Raw genomic sequence first — 12703 nt, 5'->3', positions numbered from 1 at the left:
CAGGTATAATATTTGTTGCCTATGATGTCATTAAATCAAGTCACCACATTATAGGCAGCCAATCAGATGTCAACGCATACAATGTTACCAATCAGGATTCAGAGTAACATCAGCAGCCAAGCAGCCTTCTACATAACAGCGAGTCATTATTCAGCGTTGAACAAGTCAATTCTATCCAATCACGTTTAACCATGACAGCCGGCCAATCCTGGCTGCAACACATACAACCTGGCAATGAGGCACAATGCATACGTCTCACCCAATCCGGTTTGAATAATTTACAGGTCTCTAAGTTTACATGGACAGCAGCTGGAAAATCAGAATTTAGGATATAAAGTTGAGCCGATCAAGATTGAACATAAAAACAGCAAAACAAGTTTTGAAACTGGTTGCAATGCATACACATCCTCATCTCGAAGATCAGAGGGGTATTAACTATTTCATACAATTATTAAGCAAATTATCTTATTCCGTGACATATATTTAAGAATGTGACAAATGCATGAAATACACACCAGCTAATACAAAATGTGCATTAATTAATAATAATAAATCTTCATCCTAATGATGTTGGTGTTACTGATATTATTGATTACCATGCTGCTGCTACTGCTGATTAATGATGATAATGCTTTAGTTGACAATGACAACGGTACAGATATTAGAATTAGCGTTCACGATGATATATCGGCTGACAATGACCAGGATTGCTACCTCTGGCTGATGACTATAATGACACATCTAGTTTTGCTACTACTGTCAAACACTGCAGCAACTACCACCTTAGCATTAAGATACTGCTGATGCTACTGCAGTTGATGATGCTGCTGCATATGATCATGCCATCAATGATAATGCTGTTGTTACTAAATGATGATGCTAATGCTGTGCTCGCCAATGATGATAATGATACTGCCCGTGCCGTTGCTGCCGACAAGGAAGCTAACAGTGCTCTGGGAAGCAGAGCTGGGGGTGAGCTGGGGGTGAGCTGGTGGGTGAGCTGGTGGGTGAGCTGGTGGGTGAGCTGGTGGGCGAGCTGCTGGGCGAGTTGGTGGGGGAGCTGGTGGGGAAGCTGGGGGTGAGCTGGGGGTGAGCTGGTGGGAGAGCTGGGGGTGAGCTGGTGGGGGAGCTGGTGGGGGAGCTGGTGGGGGAGCTGGTGGGTGAGCTGGTGGGGGAGCTGGGGGTGAGCTGGGGATGAGCTGGTGGGAGAGCTGGGGGTGAGCTGGTGGGTGAGCTGGTGGGTGAGCTGGTAGGCGAGCTGGTGGGGGAGCTGGTGGTTGAGCTGGTGGGTGAGCTGGTGGGCGAGCTGGTGGGAGATCTGGTGGTTGAGCTGGTGGGTGAGCTGGTGGGCGAGCTGGTAGGCGAGCTGCTGGGCTAGCTGTCCAGCTGACAAAGCAGCGCCACGCCGCGCTTGATCCAGTGGCGCGGGTGGCGGTCGGTGAGCAAGCGCATGCCGATGACAAAGTTGGTGGAGTGCCCCGTGGTGGACAGCGTGCCTCGTCGCTCGCTCGTCTTGTACAGAGGACACACGTAGTCGTCCGCCTCCTTGGAGCTGTCCTTTTTACCTGGAGCACAGCAGCACAAAGGGACAGTGGCAGAGTCAAGCGGCAGACAAAGCACTGACTGCCTGCCACAAAGGGACGCATCATTGTCACCATCATCGGCTGTGTTTAATCCACTGTTGGAGGAACGCCTCTCCCCATGCCGCCACTATCTCCCGCAACCTCGAGATGCACCATTGCACCCAGTGCCAGCTCGTGAGCCACTTTCATCACTTCATCTGCTCATGGAACGTCCTATCTGAAGCGTCCCATTGCCCGGCTGCCACTCCATCAGTATTCTTGACAATCGGCCAACGTCCCTTCGAGTGACTTGGCCTGCCTGAGCCCACTCACTTTTATTAACAATGCCTTCCAATTGAGGTGCGAGCACACGGCCAACAGCATCAATCGGTCAATAAACAGAACAATATTACAGATACCGTACAGGGAGGGGAACGCCCCAGATGCCCTTCAAGTATTAAAAAAGGGAACGTTCCAGGACCACGTGGAATAAGCCTGGACACCGTCAAAAAACAGGAGCTGCTTTTGGAATTAAAAAAACACTGGAGCTATTTAATAATATTGTTTGGTTCTTTCGGTAAAGTCACGTAGACAGAAAAATGATGAAATGAAAAAAAATCACGACATTTCAATCGCAACACAAGCAATCGTCCTCAGGTGAACAAATACAGCAGGCGGACTGCTGAGACAGGAAGAAATATAGCGAGATTTTTTTTCATTTTATTATTTTTCTACCTACGTGACTTTACCGAAAGAACCAAATAATATGAATTCCTGCAGTCACGAAAGCTTTAAGTCAAGACTATTGAATAATGTTTAGACAGAAATGGGACACTTCAGTCATGTAATGATGTGTCAATCATTCATCAAATCAAAAAGAGAGACAAGATTAACCAATTAGTCTCCGCCGATCATACCTACATATATAGTTAACTAAGATCAATGGGAAAATAATATATATACAATACTACTGTAATAAACGACTGGACCACGATGTCTGGCTCAGTGTCCTTTATTCGGTTCGTGCTGTACACCCACACGGCTGTCTTTACTCTGTAGCTTCTCCACGGTGCTGACTCCAATGTCGGCCCGATCCACAACAGCAGCTCCGCTGCTGTTTCTCTCACACAGCCCCCCTTGGCTGTACTCGCTGCAACTCCTCTCCCTCCGCAGCTCTGACAGCCTCTTGCTGTCTCTCTCTCTCTCCGCAGCTCCTCCTGGCAGCCACACCGCTGCCTCTAACATGCAGCCCTCTCTCTCTCTCTCTCCGCAGCTCCTCCTGGCAGCCACACCGCTGCCTCTAACACGCAGCCCTTCTGGCTGTCTCCTCTGCAGCTGCACACCACTCCGCAGCTTCCTCTTATCTTCGGGGTTGGCTCCCGATGGCCGTCGGCGCCCCCCCTCTCCACACTCGCCCGCGTGGCCTCACTCTATTCCGCTCACACCCCGACTGCCTTCCCCTTCCAGTTTACCCGCTTAAGGACCCGAACCTTCCCCCCACGTCACATGACTCCACCCCCCGTGACGTCACATCCGGAAGGTCGCTTACGCCCGCATTACACCACCCTCCCCCGTAGAAAAATCCCAGCCGACCTCGGCTGACCAATAGCAAATCGTAATGCGGCGAACCGAGCTTCCCCCCCTAAAGGACACTAAGCATACAATGTAACAGCAAGAACAACAACAACAACGCAATTAACATCAACGAACGTACAAAAAGCATGCAATAAATACAACTGTAAGAAAAAAATAACAAGACAACAACAATCAACGAAACGTAAGCGATTTGGAACGTGTGCGGGTCGCCGGCCCGTCCCGGACGGTCGGCGGCCCACTCGCAGAACGGGAACGCGATGAAAGTCGAGGAATGACAGGGGGTAATCCCCCTGTCGCAGCTGGAAGTCCACCGCCGTCCCGTGTCTCTAAAGAGTTAGTCTTGGGCTTGTCCTGTGACCGTGCCCGCAGCTGGGTCGGAAGGGCTGCAGGGCTCGAAGGTCCCGCAGACCTGGCAGGCGTCCTCCGAGCAGGGCCCCTCGTCCCCCGCAATGTCACGGCCGGCCTGTCTGGAACAGGTACGACAGGCGCTCTAGCAAGATCAATGGACGCAGGCAGGGGAGAGTCAGCAGCAACAGACCCCGGCGGGATGCCCAACAGATGAAAAATGACATCCGAAATAATAGTCGCAGACGCGCCGGAGTCGACCAAAATGCGTACGTCCACCCCTTGTATAGACCCCGGTACCGTGGACGAGCCCGTAGCGGCCGCGACGACTCTCCGTGCCAACTTGCGCCATTGCGTGACCGAGCGACAAGGCCCCGTCGAAGGGCATGCTTTAACCACAACGTTAGGATGGCGCAACGACGGTGATGGGTGAGGTGTAAAGCCTTGCCGAGTGTCTGGTGCGTGCCGACATGCCTGTTTCGGAGGATCTTTAGCCGACTTGACCGGTGCCGAGGCCTCCTGCTGCGGCGGAGCCGGGAAGCGGGCCCAGCAGTCTCTGGCGTAGTGGCCCCTACGCCCGCAGCGGAAACATTCGGCCTCGTTGCGCCGAAGCGCAGGCCTCGCCTCCTGACGGCCCCGGTCTGGTAGCGCCGCGCGCGGTCTCGGCCCGCCGCGTCCCGTCCATGGAGCGGAGGCGGCCGTCAGTTGTTGAGGGCCCCGGTCATCCGGAACATAGACAGCCTGCGCAGGGTTCCACCCCAGCGCATCCCCTTCTTTGACGGGCCCCCCCGTCCACGCCGTCACTTGTTTCCAGCGACGGAGGTTGAATTGCGCATCGAGACACTTAGCAGCCGTCCGGGAAGTTAGCTTCTCATGCCCACACACAGGCATGGGGATCCCTAGATCCCGAGACAGCTCCAACATTTTCCCTAATATGAGAGGCTCGAGCAGGTCCTGTGGCGTCTCAGGATAAGCTGCCATGGCCAGCTCCAGCACCGCACCCCTGAACGCCACGGGCGACTCCTCTGGTGCTCGTTGTCGTTGAGCGAATCGCCGATGCGCATCATCTGGTGGCTCATAAGCATCGGCCATTTCTTGAAAAACACCACATAAAGTTGCCTTCTTATCGGTCGTTATGGAACGGAAGAATCGAACAGATTCGTCGTCCAGGAGAGTCGGCAACACCTCCAAAGCCTCCGCATCGGTCCATCTTGCTGTGCGTACCGCCGCCAAGAAGCGGCAGGCGAACGCGCTCCAGTCCCCACCGACGGAAAATTCTTTAACCGTTGTAAGGTGGCGACTCCGACTCCTCTTCCCGCCGTCTTCCAATGGTGGTGGTTGTGATGGCAAATTCAAAATGGCGTCGGCCCGCGGCGTGGCCAAGATGGCGGTTTGGCGCCACGGAGCGCGCAAAATGGCGGCCTCTTGCCGCGTGGGCAATGGCGGCGGCAGGACAGGCAACGTGGCGGCCCGCGGAGCACCACTTGCATCATCCATCGTCCCTGGCGCGACGAGATGGCATAGATGCGCCAGGACGTCCTTAAGTGCCTCCAGTTGTACCGCCATCGCTTGCCATCGTTGATCCGCGTCTGATGATGTCGACGGACCCGCCACCGCGCCAACATCCTCCACTCCCGTTCCCGTGGTCGCCTCAGCCGGGCTCTCCTCCACCACCCCAACAGGATCCGTGGTTGGAGGGAGTTCGTCGTCGTCGGACGAAGAAGCCGATGCAGGCGCCGGATTAACTTTCTTCCTCACTTGTTTCGACATGCCGTTGCACTTCCGACACCAGTGTAATAAACGACTGGACCACGATGTCTGGCTCAGTGTCCTTTATTCGGTTCGTGCTGTACACCCACACGGCTGTCTTTACTCTGTAGCTTCTCCACGGTGCTGACTCCAATGTCGGCCCGATCCACAACAGCAGCTCCGCTGCTGTTTCTCTCACACAGCCCCCCTTGGCTGTACTCGCTGCAACTCCTCTCCCTCCGCAGCTCTGACAGCCTCTTGCTGTCTCTCTCTCTCTCCGCAGCTCCTCCTGGCAGCCACACCGCTGCCTCTAACATGCAGCCCTCTCTCTCTCTCTCTCCGCAGCTCCTCCTGGCAGCCACACCGCTGCCTCTAACACGCAGCCCTTCTGGCTGTCTCCTCTGCAGCTGCACACCACTCCGCAGCTTCCTCTTATCTTCGGGGTTGGCTCCCGATGGCCGTCGGCGCCCCCCCTCTCCACACTCGCCCGCGTGGCCTCACTCTATTCCGCTCACACCCCGACTGCCTTCCCCTTCCGGTTTACCCGCTTAAGGACCCGAACCTTCCCCCCACGTCACATGACTCCACCCCCCGTGACGTCACATCCGGAAGGTCGCTTACGCCCGCATTACACTACCAATCAGATTCTGGAGATTAAGGGCATTATTAGTAAGACTTTTAAGACTCAATTGAGGCTATTCTGGACAAATGAATGAATATTATTTCGTGCACGATGGCTAGGAATTGCTAGGATTGTAACGCACTACGTGAATGACAATACCATCACTCACAAAAGACAAAGATCACGCTTAAATCCTTAACAGACTGTTGGGGCAAGTGCTGTTAGCGAACACCTTTGAAGGCCGGCGCGGTATATGAAGGGGTGGGTGGCCAGCACCACACCCGACCGCCATTGTCTCCCCAGTGGCGATGTTTAACATCACATGAGGTACTCATTTGAGGCTGAGTCCACCTAGGGGAGGCCCAGCACAGGCTCAGATAATCGTCACTGGTGTTAGTGGCCGTGAGTGGGAATCGAACCCGGATCGGCGGGTTCATAGTGCATCGCGCTAACCGCTACACTACCGCTCTCTGCATGCATACATACACACTCACACATACACTCCCACGCAAATGTACTTCCACACATACACACACATACACGTACACACATACACGTACACACATGAACCCATTTGGCTCAGCTGTGAGAGCTGCATTTAAAATATACATCCACCCTCTCTCTCATACCTCTCACGTGTTCCCATGGTCCAAACAAAATAGAAATTATAACTTAGTGCGTTACAATTCTATAAACCTATTGGTTTATTGGTTTATAGAATCAGTCATGTATTTGTTTTATTAATTATGGCTCATTAGTGAATTATATTACAGACGCGACAGTGCAATTTCAATTACCACGAACTAATTCCAGAGCAATTATTTGTACCACAGCTATCCCATCCTCTGTTATTGCCCACAAACAACAAACATATTCACAGTTTAAGCCAATATGAAATTACATTTTAAAAAACGCACTGCTCGTGCGACGCCCTGATTTCAAACCACATTGAAAATTCAACTCGAGTAACTCACCGCAGTGAGCAGTACAACCAAATTCACAGCTGGGCGGAAATGATAAAAAGAACATATATACATAAATAACTAATATAACCAGGGCTCTCGCTATTTTAAATGCTAGGGAAACGTTTCATGAAAAATGAAAAGCCCCGACATTTCATTTTAATTGGCAATTTCAAAAATAATGTTGGCGTAGGCGGCAGTTTAACAAAAGAATAAAAAACCAAGCATAAAGGTTACGGGTGAGCACATGGGGAATTATGTTGTTCGGTTGCAGCTCCTTTCGACTCCAGCTACGGAACGCGTTCTGTTTATCCACGTTAAATTAGCGAGCACAACGCAGATCCTTAACCGTGCTGTGGGGATACGAGCATTAATAGCAAACGATCTGCTGCCACAGCCGCGAGAGGTCTAATGTGCTGGGGGGTTTTTTTTACTGGGTATCTCAAGGAGTCTCAGCTAATGGCCTTTGCATCGCTGTGCATCTCTGTGTGGGAGAACGTTTGTTGATTCTGCGATAACGCAGAAGCTCTCTTCATCCCCGAGGTGGTCAGGGTTCTCATAATAATAATGGCCCGGGCCGCCAGAGCACTGAGATTCGGAAATTACAATCCAGATTGAAGCCTTTTATGATTAAAACAAATTCTCAAGTAATCTGTGGGTCTTTTTAAACAACACTCGCAAGTGATTTCTTGGTTTTAGCATGCTCACTGATGACCAAAACTAGAGTAATAGCTACTACATATATAAAATAGGCTTTAGCACTCATATTAAACCCGTTAGATTTTTAAGGCAGCCATCAACACACTCCATAAATCCCCGCAAATCTAATAACACTTGATTATATTTCTGTGCTCTCCGAATGCTTCAATTCCCACTACATCTGGGACACGTGATCTCCATGACATTCCGGAATTCCTCAGTGGAATCTGTTTTCAAGACAATATTCATGAAAAGAAGCCATGTAACCCCCCACAACACTGGGTTTAAAGTAAATAACTTATACATATCATGTATCTAGAACAGATCTTGACTTAAAGCTTTCGTGACTGCAGGAATCCATATTCTTTTGGGTCTTTCGGTAAAGCCACGTAGATAGAAAAATAATACAATTAATAAAAAATAATCACAATATCACGACTTTTCGATCGCAACACAAGCAATCGTCATCAGGTGAGAGCTGCTGAAGCAGGAAAAAATATCTGGCGTGAGCGCTGCTGAGGCAGGAAGTTATAAAGGTTTGAGATGGGTGTAGCCCAAGGGTCAGTGGGCGGGGCTAGAGATGAAATTTGCATGTAAATGTAAGATAGGAGATATCTTGATAAACGAAGCTGTGGGGGTGGCCATTGTCTTGTGAGAGATTAGGCATGTCAATGTAAGATGTTGGTTTGTAAATTTAAGCTCAGAGAGAGCTCGGAAAGAAACATCGCCACATGGAGGTGGAAAAGGATGGCAAGCCGCAATTCACTAACACATCTAACGGTGGCTGTGTTAGTGAATGAAACGCAGAGAGTCGAAAATAACTGCTAACATAGGAAGGGAACACACAGCCAGTTATGACCTAAACTGGTTAATAACGTCCAGTGTGATGCTTCCAAAATTCGCCTCATCAGAAACAAACAGGTCCAAGCAGCAGTTTCACGCGACCGCTTCACATGCATCATTCAGTGACACACCACTCGCTCTACAAACCCAAGGCAAGGCCACAGACCACATCAATTGACCCCTACAGCTCCTAAGTAAAGCCAAACTTTGTAAATGGTATGCCTTCAAAAGAGCACTTCATCCAGGAAGTGATTTATCTGTTTAGAGGCAGCTCCCCCTTGTTTCTGGTTAGCAAATATAATGCATATGTATGTATGTATGCTGAACTTCTTTCGCACTGCATGTAGCCAACAGCACTAATCGGAGGTGTGGGGGAAGGACAGCAAACTTAACACAAAAAGTTATAAGGAAATTAGTTTTCAATCTACATTTAAAACATCTAGTATGATCTTCTCCAGCCGTTCTTTCTCTTAAAATAAGGCTTTGTACTACTGTATTCGGATGTGGTCAGAGTCTCTCCACCTGCTTTTGAGTGTCACAAGCATTCGAAGGCTTCGCGAGCACACCAAGGCTTACTATTGCAGATAATATGACAACTCGCGTAACCCATCTCCTCAATATAATGTTGCATAGCATCAACACACAAACCAAATCTTACTTTAATGGATGGGCCTGCCAGCTTCTTCATTTATGCAATGCAATTCACATTTTAATGGAAGCCGTGAGTTAAGCAGCTGGGACGATTTGTTTTTCAAAGTTGGGTCAGCAGCTGCCGTTGCCAAACGACGGTCTGCATTACATTGGACGGTGCAGCACAATTGCAGATGCCACGTAAATCAATGTGACACTACCAATGGGCTAAAACATGTTGCAGCTGTTGGTAATGTGTGTGTTTTATTGCCAAATAATCATTGATGACATCGGCGAAATATTCCTACGCAGAACCCTCTCTTCTTGTATAAAGAGTATTAAGACTCAGTGAGGCTTTCCTGAAAGAAACAAAGGGGCATTGTATTATTTAATTATTCATAGATCTTGTCTGCAAAATCTCCGTTTTGACCAAACAAACGATTCCACTTCTCTCGCTCCACATTCGTTTCGGCAAAGCCAACAACCCATCACGGTCAGAACAATAAAACAAACTACAGTTACATCGTGACTTTCCTTAAATAAGCTCTCAAAGTGCCTTACTAGACACACATTCCTTCACACACCCTCAACCACCAATCATGTAAATTCACCCGAGTAGGGCATTCAACCATTGCATGAACAATCCCCACACCATCGCGATCCCTCACGGTCCTGGCAATTCAACCATCCATCTCACTGAATTATTCCATAAACAAGCCACATTCCATACACGAATGAATCCAATACCTTCAAAATTACACCGCACATGGAGTTATAAGGATGATTTATAAATGTTGACTGTGAGGCTGCCAAGTATGTGCAACGGCCCTCATCGCCATTCGAATACCGTCCCCACCACCATCCCACCGTCCCTACAGAGAATCCGATTCCCAGCCTCGCTTGACCCCACACCTCAGAGAGAACCTGGGTACTAATTACTTGGACTGTATATCACGGACTCTCCTACACGTGTTTCAAGTTGTATTCATGAAATACAAATAATTGAATGTCACGCGAATGTGAATTTCAGTTGTACCGCCATAGCGCCCTCTAGTGACACATCACACCATGCTGGAGACCCCCCCCCCCCACCCTTGCACAACAACAATAATTATTAAATGTTATATAGCGCCATTCATTCTAACTGCATCTTATAACGCTGTACATTAATTATATATGAAAGTGGGAGTCTTGAGACTACAGTTCTGGTGACGCACAGCGCATGATGGGAGCCGCTCCACGTCAGTCAATTGAGCCCAGCGACGCAGGGGAGTTTGAAAGCTACAACGGTGGCGCTCTCATACAGCCGGTAGGCAGGATCTGTGAGGCTTTTCGTCACATGAACAGATTGCAGTGCTGTGTGCCAATGGATCAATATCGCTTTAGGGATGAAAAATAAATACATCGGTTGTTCTTCATACTTTCATGACATGTGGTGTATTAATAAGCCACAGCCTGCTGATGTAACTCGGTGAATTTGGAACAAATGCAAGGTTGCTGTATTGAATAAATAAACATTGCTGGGAAACACCGACCTGTACACAACCTCCCTAGAAAGTTGTAGTCAATGCAATTTCTTGGAATTAAATTAATCCCTTTGACGTCTATATATGTTTTTATTTACAGAATTCACAGTGCAGATCTAACCGACAGTGAAGCAAGCTTTAGCTTGTGCATGTGTCAAACAGGCAATACAGTGCCAATGAGCACGCATAGCACGTAAAAATAATTAACATCGTTGTGGAGAATATAAATAACAAAACAAATATGTCACAACAATAGCAATGACTGTACAGTCGAGTGTTATCAAGATGATGGGAAACACAGCTGTGAGTGGTTATGGCAAAGCACGTATGCAGTCACTTACTTGGTTTGATCCAAATGACCGGCATGGCATCAAACAGCACCTTGGGGTGCTGCTCGGCCAAGATTCCCCTGCGACACACGGTGGACAGTCGGTGAGTCTGGGCAAACATATCTCAGTGCACTGATGTAAGAGTGATGGATACAAACGGCAATAGTATAACATCACTAATACGCAAATTAACATCGCTTTCCGTAAAGATAGTTGAGTGACATCGGTAAAAGAAATCATTTTGATATAATAATAAACAACATAATAATATAATTACATGTAATAATAATTAACATAATAATCCTCCCTATAACGTGTATGTCACGAGGGGTTTTGAATATACTTCATCACACAGGTGAGTAGGGGTTTGTGATGGAGGGGTCTAGACCAGTTCAGGTATCGCTCGGCACTCATGCTCGCCCTGGCCAGGAATCAAACTCAGGTCACCAACTTCTGCCCGGCTGCCTTATAATGTTGCCTGAAACTACCAAAGACCCGATGTCATCACCATCATTTGCAAGAGCGAAGCCAATGTGTGGTGACATAATAGCTCAAAAATCACATCAGCATTTACAAATCACAAAAATTTGAAATAGTTTTGACTGAAGACATCAAGATGTCCCTTGAGATTAACATCGAGGGAGATACTTAATCCCACTACGCTCTCTTAATCCCACTACACTCTCAACAGAACACTGAATTAATTAATGAAGGAGCTTCAGAAATTACAATTACATACACAGCTTATGATGTTCACTCATTTATAAATTACACATGTATTGAACCTGGTTAATGATGGGCAATCAATTCAGATTAAAATCTTATTCCAGTCAAGTTTTAATTTCAACCTGAAATCAATAATATTTTCCGCAGGGAATTAATGTTGAATCTGAAAGACGAACACAATGCAGATCCTTATATGGCCAACTTATTTCGGGAGCTCTTTCATGTGAGAACTCAAATGTGTAATGCCCAGTGAAAACTCACACATGCCAACAAATAAAACTAAACCAATCCAAACAGGTTGGCAACCTACTTGCTCTACTGGCTAGCTCCACAGCCCATCAGATTAGGATTCACATGTAAGATGACTGCTGCCTCATATACCGACTCTGCCTGTAAAGTGCTGTATTACAGTACAGGAAAATGCCGATGGGGGCTTTAAGAGAGGTATTGAAGGAGGCTAAGGAGGGGGACTGCTTCATGTACAGTGGAGCTTGATTCCAGTAGATGGGTGCAAGGAGAGAGAAGGACCAAACACGGGATTGGGCACAGGGAGAAGCAGCCACAGAGGAAGATAGAGAGGAGATTGGGAACGAAGAGCACAGGAGGTCACATTGAAGGAGATGAGAGAGGCGAGACGAGGTAGGCCAAGAGATTTAAAGACTAGCGTGAGATGTTTGAAAAGACAGCGGTAATAAACGGGAAGGCAGTGGAGTTCAAGGAGTCGTGTACTCTGTGATAACTAAACACCTCCTCCAAGGAGTCGTGTAGTCTGTGATAACTAAATACCTCCTCCACATTTCACTGCTTTGGGCCTCAATCCAACAGCCACAGCACCACTGCAGCTGTTATTCCACCATGTCTAGCACTTAGCACTCATAAAAGAGCAGTAATACTCAAGGCATAAGCATCCATACCATGAAACATAAGTGCGTACTCTAATATGAGCAAATGCTGTTTGCAACTCAGGTAATGGATTGAGTACATTTTTCTGGAAATGTATATTATAAAAAAAAATGGTGTCCATATAAGAGAAGCATTAATGTAACACATGTCGAGTGATTCTATGAAGTAGATTTCAGTGTATATGGATTGTAATACCAGTTACTGTATATCC

The 12703-nt window shown here is 48.1% G+C and overlaps 1 protein-coding gene across 1 annotated transcript in view; it reads right to left on the bottom strand.

Moving 5' to 3' along the window:
- Nucleotides 1-1144: 1144 nt before the first annotated feature.
- DNAH12 (dynein axonemal heavy chain 12) overlaps nucleotides 1145-12703 on the bottom strand; it is an 81889-nt gene continuing 70330 nt past the window's right edge. The window contains exons 74-75 of the mRNA XM_078872283.1: nucleotides 10876-10943; nucleotides 1145-1565 (exon numbers count right to left, since the gene is read on the bottom strand). Of these exons, the coding sequence (XP_078728409.1) occupies nucleotides 1375-1565; nucleotides 10876-10943 (259 nt within the window). The 3' untranslated portion in view covers nucleotides 1145-1374. The remainder of the gene's footprint in view (nucleotides 1566-10875; nucleotides 10944-12703) is intronic.

The sequence above is a fragment of the Lampetra fluviatilis genome, chromosome 34 (genome assembly GCF_964198595.1).
Source record: "Lampetra fluviatilis chromosome 34, kcLamFluv1.1, whole genome shotgun sequence".
Classification (NCBI taxonomy): Eukaryota; Metazoa; Chordata; class Hyperoartia; order Petromyzontiformes; family Petromyzontidae; genus Lampetra; species Lampetra fluviatilis.
Note: the sequence above shows the minus strand (reverse complement) of the source record. Positions and strands in the feature narration are given on the sequence as shown.